Genomic DNA, 16,325 nt, shown 5'->3' with positions numbered 1-16,325 from the left:
TTGTATGTATGAATAATGGTATATTTTTATGAATTGGGCTTGAAATTGTATATGAGTCATTTCAATGGACCTGGGCCATACCATTTATTTAATGGATATTGCCAAGCCTGTAAAATTCAGCCCAAAACTTAATGGATCATTAAGAAAAACGTAATGGGCTGAATATAACTGGGCTATAGCCGTATTGTCCAGAATATAAAATGCATATATGAATCTATGTCTCTACACTATTCAACATGCAACAAGGTGTCATTGAACTTGTACTAATATGTCTATATTAGTAGACATGTTTTATAAATATATCTAAGAGATTGTCTCTACATTTCTTAATAAAAACTGAAGCATTACTATACTACGTAACTACATCACTGGACACGTTTTATATACGTGTCTATAAAATTGTATCAATATGTGTAGACATGCATCTGACGTGTCTATGAAATTTCTCTTTCTTTTATAGAAACGCTTAAAAATTTTTGTCTCTATAAGATTTGACACGGTCCATACGAAGACGTTTCTAACCTCATTTATGAAAGCATGCCTACCTTGATATAGAGATGAAATAAAGCATGTTAAACTCTAAATATGGCGTATCCAGGGGTATTCTAGTAGTGTTAAGTCATGCGAGGAACCGGTGGACCACACGCGTGGCGTGACGTGACACAGCTCCTTCCCTAAAAATAGCTATGGGTCTTGTACTTAAACTCCCTACCGCACCCGCCTCATCATCGCAATACAGAAAACAACCAAGCAATCAAAGCAAACCATCGGCCTTGGTCCCACACTCCCATACACCACAACCCAACAGCACCCACCCCCAAGCTAGAGCCAGCAATAATGGCCCGTGCCATGTTCCTCGTTGTGCTCCTCCTCGCTGCTGTCGCGGTGGCGCCGTTCGCGGCAGAGGCGCGCGACGTCGCCGCCGATGTCGAGGGCAGGTCACTGTCCGCCGACGCACCAGCCTCGGATGCGCCCGCCCCGGGACCCGACGCCGCCTCATCCCCATCGGACGCGCCGTCTAGCAGCAGCTCTTCAGACGCGTGACTGCTAAGTCCCTACCATCCAGAGATCTGCAGCGGATTTTTGGCACGATCCGGCGCAACAACTTCTTTCTTAATTCTATGGAATAATGTGCACATGATGATATGTTGGTGCGGCAATGCATCGAATGTTACGGTTGCCTAATTGGAAATTTTCACTTTATTTTTTTACCTTTTATGGTGACAAGTGACAACATTTTTCCCTTTTTTATCAGAAATGAATCAATGACACGTATGATCATTTTCTTATCGGGTCTTTGATAATTTGGTGTTCGGCCGTACGTAGTAGTACCTTCATGATGTCATGGCAATACATTGCGCGGTTCACTGTTCACCACACAAATATTAGTAACAGTGATATTTCTTTACGAAAGCACAACGGGTGATCATTATGAATCATGGCAAAATGTCAGTTGCTGATCACATCCAACGGGTGGTCATTATGAAATGTCAGTTGCAGCCCTTGGCGCCGAACCCGATCCTCTTCTTGTCCACGTCGTAAATTACCGTGAAGGTCTTCTGCTGCGTGTTCCCGAGGATGTTCACGGTCGTCTCGTCCCCCGTGGACGCGAAGCCTAGGCACGTCTGCGACACCGTGGACACAAACAGCAGCCCTCTGGCGTTGAGGCTCACGGTGGTGCCGCCGGCGAACACCAGCGCCGCCGACGGTATCCTCACCCTCGTGTGGCCGGTGAAGTTGTAGCACGTGTCGAGGAGGGACAGCGCAGGCGCCCTCCTGTAGGCGGCCATGGAGCGGACGAAAGCTGATCGCAGGGCGGCGTAGGCCCGCGGGGGCAGTCGGCTGATCACGCTGCCCGTGTCGATTATGGTGCCGCCCGCCGCGAACACGGCCGGCGGGATCTCGAGTTCCCGGCCGGCCACCTTGATGCCGACGAGGTCGAGGTAGTAGGACGACGGCTCGGCGCCATTCACCATCTCCGTGAACTGCGCGTTCGGAGGCGGCGCCGCTCCGCCGAATGCTAGGTACCCCTCGGCGCTCGGCGACGATGGCAGGCAGTAAGAGAAACCCGCGCCGCCGTATCTCGCCGCCACTTGCGAGGGTAACGACACCTTGCCGCGGTTGAGGCCGAAGATCCCGTCGATCTTGTCGTACGGCCCCATGTCGTTGTCGTGGCCGCACCCGAAGACGAAGCCCGGGAGCGCGTGCGACACCGCCAGCGTGAGCGCGTCGCGGACGACGGTGCCGTTGGTGTGCGACTTGTCGGCGTAGGTGATGTCGTACCGGCACTTGTCGTCCGCCGCGCACCTTTGTGCCTCGACTTTTTGGCACTCCCGCGAGCCGCAGGGTACCGCGGAGTGCGTCGACGACTGCGCCGGGTCGTAGAGCGGGTCCTGCTGCTCGTAGCAGCGCGCGCACGGCTTGCACTGAACCCACGACAGGTCGCTGCCGGTGTCGATCTCCACGGACAAGTTCCTCGGCGGCGTGCCGAGGCCGACCGTGGTGATATAGTTGGTGGTGTCGAGAGGTATACCCCAGCGCGCAGGCAGAGACACGGTCTTCGAGTCCGCGACGCGGTCCGCGTCGCTGATGATCGCCGAAGCTCCGGCGATCCTGCGGCGTATGGAGTCGACCCTGTCCTGGTCCCGTTCCAGAATCTCGGCGTGGGACGGCGCGTCGCCGCGAGCGTGCAGCGGTGAGCAGGGGCCGTGCCGGTGCACGACTCTGAGAGCCGACGACTTTGATGCTGCTGCAGGACGGCCATTCAGCCATAAGGCGAGTTTTCTATCATAATTGAATCATAAATAAAGCAGTGAGATTTAGCAATTCCGTTAGCAGCACAAAACTGCATAGAATTTTTTTTCCCCTTTGGCATGGCTCCTATGGGCTCAAGCTCCACCTAACGTGCTACTGTATAATTGTTCATTAGAATTTTTTTTCTCTATCCTCTCCCTCCCTTCATAAAATCACAAGGAGTCGATAAGGGTTCCAGCTCCTCGGGTGCTCCCAGAGCCATTTGGAGCCCGGCCAAAGGAGCCCCGTGGTGCTTCATTGCTCTTTGGCTCCTTACACTTGAAGCAAGGTAACATACAAGAGATGGAAAACTGCTCATTACACTCACTAAAAAAGCATCGGAGAATGTTTGAAAATAATATACCATCAGTCTGTCCATGAGGTAGAGCTCCACGACCCAAGCCCCAAGCTAGATAGTACCTATGGTGTGTTTGGCAACTAATGGGAAGGGGTATGGGACCTAGGGTACCTATGGTCCAATTCTTTATTTTTTTTCCAAAGATAGCGTCCAACTCAATGGAGTAAAAAGTTTCCCAACCGTAAAACACGAGGAGGACCGATGCTTCCTAGTTCCTACCTTTCGCCGCCGTGCAAGCCGTGCTCGGCAGCAGCGAGCTGACGCTCACGACGTGCCACTTTTTCGGCTCGCTGCCCTCGGCCGCCGCCGCCGCCGCCGCGCCGTGGCGGCAAGGCGAGGTGAGAGCGGCTAGCGCGAGAACAGCCGCGATTCCACATCGTCCATGACCATGACGCGCGGAGCACCGCGCGCCAGAAGCCATATCTCCAATGATTTCGAGGAGCCCTGTCGATCTGTGCACGCTCGACGTCCCTGCGCTCGCCGCTTATATAATGCTTGAGCTCAAGTTATTAGTGAGCGAGCACCACCGTAGGGCAAGCACTGGTCAACAAGTCAACATACCTACCACTTACTAGCTTTGAGATTTCTATGACCGCGCCTTCCGCAAGGCGAGAGGCATATATTCTTACTTTTCCAGTGCGATGCGCCTTTTGCTCGCACCACGTATTTAAGCTGATCAAGATGCGAACTTTTCCTCGGATGGATTCATCGAGGAAACGCCGTCGAAGGGTCGGACATCGCCCGAAGACCAACCTTTGCGTGACACGCATTCCTGAAACGACCGGTGGTGGGCAGGTGAGTGCCAACGGTCGGCAGATGTGGGAGCAGGAAGCTTTTGTGCATGCTCGCGCCTCCACCAGGCCACCACCATGGAGGAAAGAGGAGCCTGACAGCCACTGTGAAACGTGCGCCATGATGATATACAATGGAACCTTGGTTGTACTCATATATAGCTATCTAAATTCCCTATACATGGTGTAATCATATTGTTGCAATAAAAGTTTGCAAGTGAATGCCAGGAACATACTATTTGATTGTTTGCATGTGAACAGAACACGTTATCTGTTTGCATTTTCAACATATGAAGAACTTTTTTTTTCTAACTGTTTGCATTTTTTTTCAACTTAATTAAAATGGGGGATTCAAATGGATCACCAACCAAAGAATTAAAAATATCTTTCAATAAAAAGATAGAGAAATGAATTTGTCCATGATAAAAATAGTTTATTTAGATTACAACTTGAAAGGGTGACCTATAGAAACATTCCATATCGATCGTGGGCTAAAATGGCGATCCATGTTTTTTTAGATAAAGGAAAAGGTGTTCCGGCCAAAATGATGATCCATGTGGATCTGTGCTTCAGTGGATCGCCGGCTAAAACGATGATCCATATAGATCGCCAGTGGAGCAAAATGGTCTATATGGATCACGCCCGCCTAATTGGTGATATTTTGCACACATGGCACGTCAAAGCCACTTTCCATTTTTCCCATTTCTGAATCATCACACTACTGCCGGTGATCGTGTAGGAATCACGGCAAAAAATTCAGGCGCAGCCCTTGGCGCCGAATCCGATCCTCCTGTTGACCACGTCGTAGACCACGGCGAACGTCTTCTGCTGCGTATTCCCGAGGATGCCGACGGGCTTGTCGTCGCCGGTGGACGTGAACCCCAGGCACGCCACGCCCGGCTCGTCCGACCCCAGCTTCACCAGGACCCCGCTGACGTCGAGGTTCACCGTGGCGCCGCCGGCGAACACCAGGGCCACCGACGGCACCCGCAGCGTGTCGTGCCCCGTGAAGTTGTAGCACGTGTCCAGGAACGACAGCCCGGGCGCCCTCCTGTACCTCCCCATCATCAGGCGCGCGAACGCCGACCAGAGCGCGGCGAAGGTGCCGTCGGGGAGGATGGTGAGCTGGGTGCCCGAGTCGACCAGCATGCTCGCCGCTGGAACCTTCACCGCCCGTCCGGCGACCTTGACGCCGACGAGACGGACGAAGTACAGCGACGGCAGGTCGCGGCTGGGCACCATCGCCGTGAACTGCGCGTTCTCCGGCGCGGCTCCGCCGAGTGCCAGGTACCCGGTGCCGCTCGACAGCGACGGCAGGCAGTAGGAAAACCCAGGGCCATACCTGCCCGCCGCCTGCGAGGACAGGGACACGCCCCTGCGGCCGAGGCCGATGAGCCCGTCCTCCGTGCCGAATTGCCCGGTGTTATCGCGGCCGCACCCGAAGACGAAGCCCGGGATCGTGTCGGACGGCGCCGCCAGCGTCAGCGTGTCGCGCGCGAGGTCGCCGTCGGTCACCGAGCCGTCGGCGTACGCGACCTCGTACCGGCACCTGTTGCCCGACGACGAGCGGCGCCGTAAGTAGCCGAGTTCTCGGCACTCCCGCGCTCCGCCGGGCACGGCGGAGTACGTCGGCGACTTGGCCGGGTCGAAGAGCGGGTCGTGCTGCTCGTAGCAGTCCTTGCACGGCGTGCACTGCACCCACGACAGGTCGCTGCCGGTGTCGAACTCCAGCGTGAAGTACCTCGCCGGCGTCCCGAGGCCGACCGTGACGACGTAGTTGTTGGTGCCGAGAGATGCAGTGGCCCAGTGCGCCGGCATGTGCACGCCCTTCGAGCCTCCGTTTGCGTCGACGGTGGAGGCGCCGGTGATCCTACGGTGTATGGACTTGGCCCTGTCCCGGTCACGGACCAGGATCTCGACGGGAGACTGCGCGGCGCCGCGTGACTTCGGCGGCGAGCATGGCCCGTGCCGGTGCACGACCTTGAGAGCCGACGTGTTAGATGGCCCTGCAGGGGCGGGAGGAACGAAAATGAGCGTCTATACATGCGAAGTAGGGATGCAAATTTTGTGAATTCACGCAGACGAATTAATCCGGATTTAATTTTAAGAAAAGCGATGAATGAAAATAGTATGAATATGATCTAGCTGGTGATCCAAAACAACCAATTGGATGCCCACTTGCACTTGTATATACATGTACTATACATCTGTACGAGCATATATACAATTCAAGCGTTCCGATTTTAACAGACGGGGTTTGATTCATTTCAAAATTTTCGACTCAAACTATTGTCTTTTCCCGCTTTATGACTCGCTCATCGGTTTTTGTAGAAGCTACAGACAGGCTTAACAATTCTCTGCTCATTCTCAACCTACACGTTGTAACCCTTGTGAACAGCTAGTGTATTTTTTAGATATACTCCATCTGTTCGTATATCAATGATTTCGAGCTAGCCGGCGTCATATGAACAATGGAGAAAGTATGTTTCACCCTGCTACAATATCCAATCATATAACACTCTCCGTTCGTAGCATAAAACGACCTAGGCTACACCTACGTGTCAGCTTCCTTTTGGCTTGGCTTGACACGAAGCTATGCTATCTGGAGTACCCGCTTCTTTGTACAGTAAAGAAACGCAACGAGCGGAAGCAGGGCGGAGTGAGAGTGACCGTACCTTCCGCAGTCGCGCAGACCGTGCTCGGCCGCAGCGAGCTGACGCTCGCGACGTGCCAGTCGCCCCGCCCGCCGCTCTCCTCCGCGCATAGACGGCCGAACAGAGAGGCGAGCGCTGCCGCCGCCGCGAGGACAACCGCGAGGCAGCTTCCATGGGACAGAGCGCACCGCGTCACGAAGGCCATCCCCAATGCCTGTGAGGCCATGTCCGTTCCCTCACGAGATAAAAGACGACGCTGCGTGATCATATATATGTAGCGCCTTGGATAAAGGATGATCACCTTTGTTGTCCTTTTCGTTTGCGGCCAAATTGAAAATAGCAAGGAATATTCTTGCAATTGCATTAGTTAGTGGCACGGCCAAATTAAAGTTTGGTCGCTCCAATATTTTGGTGATCGGTCAGCAGCATGTAATCACACTTTATTGACACGACTTATTGGTCCCGACGAATGGGATCGGGTCGACTTCGATAATGGGGACAAAATGCCGTTTACAGGGGTCGGGAAATCATCAGGCGAGAGACCAACATGTGTGTCACGTTGTTGCGACCGGTGTAGTGGTCTAGTGAGTGATGACTGTACATATACGAAAATTCTCGATGTTGGATGCGTAGTCTGCCCACACTATCCGGGACCATTGCTCGGCGAGCGTTCGCTGCTGCAGGTTAGCAGCGACTGAAGATACTATCCTTCTTCCCTCTCCTATCTTTGTTCTTCCTTCATCTTTCTTCCCTCAAACAGCTCCGGATGACCCCGACCATCCTTAAGGCCGTGGGTGATTGGAGCCCTCAAACTCCGATCCCTAACCCTGTTCCGCCAGCCTCCGCCACCTCCCACGGCCAGCGGCAACCCGCCACCAGCCACTCCGCCCACAACTAAAGGGGGTAATAGATCATGACCCTCATACCTCCTTCACAGTCCAACTCAACCCTATATTTATCTCTACTCCTAATAATTTCCTAAGGGCTTGTTTGGCAGCCCATTTCCCCACCGGGTTCCCGACCTTTTTCCCGTGGAGGAAACCCATGCGGAAAGTTTCCACGAGCTAACTTACCGGTGCCTTTGGAAGCCTGCTAGGCGGGGGAGTCCGGCCCGTCTCAACCTATTTTTCCGCGCGGAATACCTCCCGGCCTCCAGACATCGGGCGCCACCCCCCGTCTCGCCCGTCCCTCGGGCCTCGTCTCGCCCGTCTCCCCCTCCGCCAAAAAGCCGCCGCCGCCACCCCCGTCTCCTCCGCCACCGCTACCTCCAAATCCAGGTTCAAATTATAGTTTGGGAGTTAGGGCTATTAACCCAGCGTGGAAACTCCTACTAGAATCTAGCGAGTTAACATTTCCTTTTGTGTTAGATGTGAATACAGTTGCTATTTCCATCTACTTGGATGGAAACGGGAGCAGCTGCCTAATTATAACCGGTTCCTATGGGATTAGAGTGGAGATCAGCCTTTTAGTACCTTCTCTTTTTGTGTCCTTTTCAGAGAACTAGAAAGGTTTGTTAGATTTTCTTCTTTTGTTTGAAGGATATATGCATCCTTCCCCACAAAGAGATGCTACCTGTGATCTTTGGGATTCTCTGCGAATCCGTGGTAGTTTGGGTATAGCTTAGTAGCTTACGTGTGACGTAGTGGCTTCTTACTGGTGTCGGATCGAGCAAAGGTTAGCTGAGATCATCAAGATAATGAGAGATCTCATAACGAAATGAGTAATCCTGAGATTCTAGTTCTGTTTTCTTTTTCATATTTTGTTTCTTAAAATGATTTGAGATTATTTTTCAATATTGAATGATTAGCTCGGCATTGGTGTTAAAAATATAATTAGACTGTTGCTCTCAGGAGCAAAGCCATGCAACAGGTGTACCTTTATTTGAAATGATTGGATATGTACCATAGATGCACTTAACTATATAGATGGTGATTATAATTTAAAATATGTTGGTTCAGTTGTCAGTATTATATGTCAAATATTGAGTTTTAAACATTACTGCAACTGTAGCTGGTTTGGTACTATATTAATTGGTTGAATCGGTTACATTTAGCTTCTCTAACCTTCATTTATATTTTTTCTGTCCTTAAATCACATCTTTAACAGCAGAACTATAGTTTATGCCATTATCTTTTGTCCTTTCTGATAATTCATGATTTATGAGGTTGTAGCCTTGTATGGAATCTTTTAGGAACCTATTTTTCTAGAGACCTAGGATATATGGTGAAATCCAAGCTGAAAGTTATTAACTGGTTGCTGTTGTTGATTTATTGTTCTATTTGATGGGTTACTATATTGGTTTGTTAGCCTGATTTCTCTTATTACTCTATTTGATGGGTTACTATACACTAGATAATGGGATCTTGGGAGGAGCAAGTTAGGCAGTTCTTGTTAGAGGAGGAGGAAGAGGTTGATGAGCTATTTTTTGTACTTGTTCCTGCCATAATTCTGTACCTATAAGAGAAAATGCCTGTCCACACATTTTCTCTTCCTGATACCAAAAAGGTGAATAAAATCCTTAAAGGACACCCGAGTTGGTGTAAAGTTAAGTTCCAGATGGAGCATGAAATATTTAAAGCCACAACGGATTTTCTTAGAAGAGAGAATTTGCTCCGTGACACACGAGGTGTTGCTGTTGAGGAGCAGCTTGGCATGTTCATGTTTATGTTCTCACACAATACTAGCAATCAAAGGCTACAGAAATCTTTTCAACACAGCGGCGAGATAATCCATAGGAAAATAACATAAGTTTTCAAAATAATTCCTGTCTTAACTTATCGTTTTGTGAGACTTCCAAGTTCATTCCAAACATTAGTCTAGTTTGATTCCAAACATTAGAGGGGTGGCTGGATGACCAACTAGAGTATATCCCAACAGATCAATATGTTGATGTGTCGGAGGGGGACAACAATTATCCAAGTGAGGCGGAGTCAAACGATGGCAGTAATCTAAGAGATCAGATTGCACACCAAATGTGGGCTGCTTATAATAATAATAATAATTAGTCTAGTTTGATTCCTCTAGTTTGTGTATGTTTTGCTTATGTAATCTTTGGAACTTTCTACTACAAACATTATTGTAATAAGTGCCTTTTTTAATGCAATTGTTATCTTTGTACTTGAATTTATTTTTTTGAGGCACCTTGATCTTGCTTATGTTTCTTTGTACTTCATCTTAACATGTTTTGAGAAATGCAGCCATGGCAAGAGAAGCTGATAGGACTGCTTGGAACTCCGCTTATGAGAAAGATTTTGTTGAAATATTACTTGACTACAAAGATAACCCCAAATATAAATGTCAAAATGGTTGGGTATCGGAGGGATGGAGGATTATCACCAGCAAGTTCAATGAGAAGTTTCTCGTAGCTCATTTCTCAAAGAAGCAGGTGCAAAAGAAGGAGAAGGAGCTCAAAACTAATTACAAGTCACTAAGAGATGCTAAAAGAGATAGTGGTAATGGTTGTAATGAATCTTTGTGTATAATACTAAAGGAACCACAAGTATAGGAGAAACTAATTGCAGTAAGCCATTTGGACTCTATATAAATATGCTAAGAAGTAGCTAAGTTATTGTTGTTAACTAATTATCCTTTTCTGTTACATTCAATAGAATCATCCAAGAGTAGCAAAGTTTCACAAAAAGCCATTTCCCCTCTTTTACCAATTGGAAGCACTATATGAAGGTGAAGTTCCCTCACTTGCATAGCTTAATTTATTACTTTCAGTATCAAACAATTTTGTGGTTCTAATATGAGTTCGAATTGTCTCTTGAAAATAGGAAATGTTGCTATAGGAAATCTAAACTTCACATCAACCAAGCAAGTGGATCCACCTTTTACTCTTGCACCTCCTGCTCTTTCTCCTCTTGCTATTCCTCCTCCTACACCTCTTGTTGCTATTGTTGTTCCTCCTCTTGCACCTACTGTTGAAAGAAGTAACTCTGAACAATGCAGCAGTCACTTTGGTGTGAATCCATTTGCTTCGAGTTTCGATGGCCAAGAGACTTCTAGTGCACAAAATGAACGCAATGAAGCTCAAGATTCAAGATAGGAAGAAGGTGGAAGTGGGAGAAAGCGTAAGCAAAGTCACATTGGCTCTGCTCTTGAGGGATATGCGGAGTATAAAGAGAGCCAAACCAACAAAACTTTGCAAACTCTTGAAGAAAGGAAAAGGCGTGAGAAAGAATTTTCAGTTGAGAAGTGTGTTGATCAAGTGGATGCTATTGTCGAATTAACCGATGAGGAGAAGTCATATGCTTTGGATGTCTTTGAGTCTGGCACACACAGGAAGATATTCATTACAACTAAGAATCCTAATGTTCGATTAATGTGGTTAAAGCGAAAAATCAGGTATGTCTCTTTGAATATGCTCAATGTATGATTCATGATTAACTTACTTGTATCATCATGTCTAACCATGTAAAATTTTGCTTTGTGTGAACCTTCTGCTGTTTACATGACTAAATTATTTCACCTTTTTATTTGGTTAATTGCAGACCCCTAATGGGAAGCACTACATGATGGGTGTATATAATTCAAGATTTGAAATGGTTTTATTCATGTAATATAAAACACTATAAGCTATCTGTCATTGCTCATGTAGCCAAACTTTTGTGTCAGATGATTATTAGATTCATAAGTTTAGTCAAACACTATAAGATTTGAAATGATTATAGCCAAACACTATAAACTCATGTAGCCAAACACTATAAGATTTGAAATGATTTTCTAAATTCATAAGTTTAGTCCTTTTGTAGCTTCTATGACAAGGCCATCCTGTTGATGTAATGTTGTCTATCAAGCATGCCTGCTTGTCTGTTTTGAATTATATGTTGAATCTAAGCCTTTAATTGTTAATCTGACTGTAGATCTCTCGTGGACCATACTTCAGTGAGCTAACTACTACACAATCAGAACCAAGTTGGTGTCATTGGGATGGAATGAACCATCTGTGCTATGTTTTTTTATCGATGGGAATAAGGATGTGGCCGGAACTGGCTAAACCATATGTGCTATGTTTCAGTACTGTTTTAGCTAGAGTTTTATAGTATCTAAATATTTGATATACGGTGATGGTGACTGCTGGTGGCGATGTGGTGTCATCTGCCGTGGAGTCATGGAGGTGTTATTGTGAAGCATGTGATCAAATTGTTTTTCTGCTAGACATACATGTTATTATTTATGTGCAACATCCATGCACTAGCTCAAATTTATATAGATTAAAGTGAACCATAATCTAAATTTATGGATGGTGCTGGTGCGGGTTTTTGCTTTTTAGATGTTTCGATGCATTTCTGATTTTTTAAATATTTTTTATTTTTCTCTAATTTTTTCTGAATTTTTGAAGTATTTTTTCTTCAGAGGGAATTTGGCCTCGGGGTTTTTTTTCAAACACCAGCGGGGAGATCCTTCCGGAAAATTGATTTGCCCCACCAGGAAGTTGATTTGCCATCAAAATCTTCAGTGTGGGAATTCTTCCATGGTTTTTTCTACCCTTGCTGCCAAATTAGCCCTAAGGGAGATCTTTTTTTTCCGCGTAACCACTACCCCTTTTCGTCGCCGGTCCGCCCCTCGCTCCGCCCGCTCTTTTTCTTCCTGCGATACGCAGCGCCGGTACGTGGGCCTGCGGAAATCCCGCACGCGAAATTGGCGTCGTCGCTCCGAGCCTCCGACTCTCACGTTGCGTACGGTTTTTCCTCTACTTTCCAAATCGTGTCGTGCGATCTGAACGCCGCCAGGAACCATCGCCATCTCGGCGATCCCTTCCGTGCGTCTCTGATCCCTTCTCCACGGCGGCACATACCTCGCCCTGGCGACTGATCTGCGTGATGTAACCGTCCGTCCGCTCGCCGGCACGTACCTCGCCCTGGCGACTGATCTGCCCGATGTAACCGTCCGTCCGCTCGCCGTCTGCCCGTCCGCCGCGGTCATCCTAGGGAGAAGGTCCGTTGGCTGCCGGCGGGGGCCATCCGTCTGACGTGTCGCAAGATCACCGCCCATCGGCTGCATCGACGAGTACGCCGCCTGTCCTGATTAATCCCTGCTTGCCTGCTGCGATCACCACGCTTGCCTTCCTCGCCATCACGTTGGGCGGCAGCAGCTGCTCGGCAGGGAGTACTCTGTCAGGTAAAAGGTTGTTATTGAATCAGGACAGTTCCCTTTTAGCTATTCTGTATGCTCGTCTTTGATCCGAACACATTTAGTCTGTCACTGCAAGGAGGGCCTGCACAATTGTTTTCCATATTGCTTTGAAATTGTTCATAACGTGTAGTCATCGTGGGAAGATATCAAAATAAGCAGTGATAATAGTTAGACTCCTACTGTACTACACCATCTATTAGCTTCGTTGAATTCATTATTCCCACCTCAATTAAGCTCTGAACAATAAGAGAGCAGTATGCATGCCTTTTATTCTTTGATTTAATGGATTCCATTGGACATATATTTAAAGAAAATGACCTTGGTGAGGTTAAGGCCCTGTCCTGCAAAATGGTGTAAAAATCAGGAGCTTGGCAACTCTATTGACCTTGGTATGTGTCATTAAATTAGTGATCAATTACCTTGGCATTATTTTGCTGAATATCGGTGGCCAAATAGCTGGTATATACGTGTAGTAGCTATTACACAGGTATTAAAGCAGGCCATATATGTTTGCATCTCTGTTGTAGATTGTTTCATATTCAGAGTATTATTCTTGCCATTGACAACACAAAGTTATTATGTGCCCTGTGTTCTGCAGTTGTTGAAACATGCGGTACACGATGGATTCAGCATGAAAAATCTATGTTAGATCTCCTTTTGGGCAACTGCCAACTACAGTTAACCAAGGTAAAATTACAACTCGGTAAATAGTCTGGTTTCAAACTATTATTTTGCCAGAACTGCTGTGAATCCGCACAACAGCAAATTGATCCCCTGAAGCTTCAGAACCTTAACATATACTGAAACTAAAACATAAAAGTTCAGCTACTAAAATTAACGCAAAAACTTGCCGTTGTGCCAGGCAGTTCTATTACTGAAACTGACCTCATTAGTGTTCCATCTAATACAAATAGTGACAGAAATGGAAGACCCACCATATTTCTGCAAGTAGAACTACATACAGCTTTTGTCAGTTTAATAAACCAAAGTACTGTGTGATTATTTGTGCTGCCAATGTCATTCTAGGTCTACAAGATGTTGACCCTAAGGAAGCTAAGAGGCAGAGGGATAGAGAACATTTTGCACGGATGTCATCTGACCAAAAGGAGGAGAGGAACAAGAAGAAACGTGAAATATCTGATGACAAACGGGAGGCGACCAACAAGAAACGTCGTGAAATATCCGATGAAAGACGGGAGGAACTCAACAGGAAGCGTCATGATCAGTATAAGATGAAGAAAGGACGAGAAGACAACAAACAAAATGTGCCATCTAATGATCAAGATGATGTCAATGGGGGGTTACCTATCCATTCATCAGGTAATTTGATCATGTTTCAATTGTGAGTGCATGAACCAGTGTGGACTGTTTGAGCATGTCAGTATTGTTGCTTTACCTTCCTTTATAGTGTTGTAAACGAAATTTGTAGATGTGGAGGTCGGTGAACACAATGACAAACATGATGAAATGCACGATTGGCTCCATAGAAACCATTTGTATGGGCCACCCATCAGTGAGAGCTGCGACCTGTCCAACCAGATACCAGGTACTGTTATACTTTTATTTATTGTGTTTTGTTGGCGTTCACATGGTTAACCCATTCCTATTTTGTGCTTGGCAATGGCTTTATAATTGGGGACGATATTTTTCAGAAGTGTTGGCATATGTTAGTATTCACTGTTATTAGTTGATGAATAATGATCTTTGCGGTGTGTATAACAGGCTCTGGAGACAATGGCGAGATTGTAGACCTCACTGATACAATTCCTCAAGACACTCCAGGTTTTCTACATCTACCTCTTGTTTTCTTCTTTACTAAAGTAGACCACATTTATTCTTATCCATGTACAATATCGCTGCTTCGACTACTTTGTAATTGCCATATTCCGATGATCCAACAGTTGTTGATCCTAAAGAGTGCAGGAGGTTGCAAGCTAGAGCCCTTCGGGTGGCTTTGACTCCCGACCAGAGGGATCTAAATAATCAGCATAGACGTGAAGCATATCACGCAAACAAAAAAGCCAAGGCACAACTGAGTGATCAACAGAGATTGGAGAATAGTAGGGAGAGTAAGAGAAAGTATAAAAGGAATATGAAAGAGTTCCGAGAAAACGTTTTGCATCCGGATTCCATCGCCATGGAGAGCCCGAATCTTACCCTAGGCTTATATTCCCTACTGAAAATGATTCTACAGTTAGGGCTAGCGAGTTGATTATTCCGGAATTCTCACGCACGCCACATAGCTAGTTTTTTACAAGAGTCAACCGCTGTGGATAAGATTCTCACAGCCAATGAAGGAGAGAGAAAAGGGTCGCCGATGAAGCCTTGTTGACCAAGACTAACTGCAATTGATCAGAGTTCCGAAAGCCGATAGAAGATCAGGTGGGCTCAATCCGAAGCGAAATCGACTCCACCAAATAAGGGAAAGCGTGGAGATTTATCTTTAGTAGTTTTAGAAATAGCTGTAATAGTTCATGTCGTATTCGACTAGGATTTTAGCTTGCTCTAGGGTATAAATATAAACCTGTAAGCCTTGTAACGAATAATCATCAATCAATCAATACAACCTTTCGGCACCACGCTGCCAAAACCCTAGGAGTAGGAGTAGAGTAGTTTCGACGAGTTCCTTCCTGCACGCACAACTATATCAGCTTCAATCTCAGGCGAGCTTGTAAGTTCCGTCACTCGATCATTACGGCCTCTATCAGAACTTTCTAAGTTAAGTCTTATATTCTGATATTCGGTTGTGTGACTAGTTATCGAGTTATCTTAGATTGCAAATAGAAATTTCTAGGCTTTGTCTAATATTCTGCTTGTCTTCAACGGTTGCTCACAGTTATCAAACGGCTTAGATCTGGTTAGGTTGTCTCCATCGTCTCCTTGACCTTGTTTAAGCGTTCACCCCTTGTCTGATCGTATCAGCTGGTAGATCTTGCATGCTTTTACTGCTTTATATATGCTAGGTACGATAGATCTTTACTCCTGCTCCTCGTATTGCTAACCATCGGGCATTTGACGTCAGCACGCTACTGTCGAGAGCCGATGCTTTAGTCGGGTCTTATCCATTTCTCTCAGAAGCGTGGTGATGTCATTGAGCCGATAGGGGCACATAAGAGGCCTTGCTACCGTGAGCTAGACTAAGTTAGTGGGCTGAAGTTAATGCCCTCTCACCGTGTTACCTTGTCTAAGTTCAATTACACGATCATGAAATTGATTAGGATTCCATTAGCTTAATTAGCTTGTAAGCGATAGGCAAGAGGTCCTTGTTTGTTATGTTCTAATCTCTTAGGTTAATAGATTGATGTCAATGCCCTCTCATTCGTGTTACCTTGTCTAAGTTTAATTACACTTATCAAGACATTAACTAGATATGTTAGTCTATTTGGTGTGCGCATGGTTAGCAAGGGCTCCTATTATGGCTGTTGCTTTACAATGCTTTATGTTAGCTTGTCGACTCATATAGCCGATGGCACATGCCATTAATACTTTATTTATTTACACTGCATGATTACATTGAATACCTATCTATTGTGGTGTTTATTGCAAAAACGCCTACCATGAGTTCGAAAGGCTTCGCTGCCGATCGGCTCA

The 16,325-nt window shown here is 46.7% G+C and overlaps 2 protein-coding genes across 3 annotated transcripts; both read right to left on the bottom strand.

The window, feature by feature from the left end:
• Window positions 1-1,368: 1,368 nt before the first annotated feature.
• LOC117842470 (aspartyl protease family protein At5g10770) lies at window positions 1,369-3,759 on the bottom strand. 2 transcript variants are annotated; one of them, XM_034722936.2, is made up of 2 exons: window positions 3,371-3,759; window positions 1,369-2,746 (listed from the first exon to the last, which is right to left on the bottom strand). In XM_034722936.2, exons 1-2 carry the CDS (start codon window positions 3,570-3,572, stop codon window positions 1,491-1,493), a joined length of 1,458 nt encoding a protein of 485 aa, XP_034578827.1. In that variant the 5' UTR covers window positions 3,573-3,759; the 3' UTR covers window positions 1,369-1,490. The 2 variants fall into 2 exon arrangements, with proteins under 2 accessions (XP_034578827.1, XP_034578826.1); XM_034722935.2 differs by having other exon boundaries at window positions 1,369-2,749; window positions 3,371-3,758.
• A 555-nt stretch (window positions 3,760-4,314) lies between these two features.
• Window positions 4,315-6,856, bottom strand: LOC117842471 (aspartyl protease family protein At5g10770). Its single transcript, XM_034722937.2, has 2 exons — window positions 6,618-6,856; window positions 4,315-5,948 (listed from the first exon to the last, which is right to left on the bottom strand). Exons 1-2 carry the CDS (start codon window positions 6,820-6,822, stop codon window positions 4,699-4,701), a joined length of 1,455 nt encoding a protein of 484 aa, XP_034578828.1. The 5' UTR covers window positions 6,823-6,856; the 3' UTR covers window positions 4,315-4,698.
• Window positions 6,857-16,325: the final 9,469 nt, after the last annotated feature.

Source organism: Setaria viridis, chromosome 2, assembly GCF_005286985.2.
Source record: "Setaria viridis chromosome 2, Setaria_viridis_v4.0, whole genome shotgun sequence".
Taxonomy (NCBI): Eukaryota; Viridiplantae; Streptophyta; class Magnoliopsida; order Poales; family Poaceae; genus Setaria; species Setaria viridis.
The sequence above is the reverse complement of the archived record's forward strand: the minus strand, read 5'-3'. Positions and strand labels throughout refer to the sequence as shown.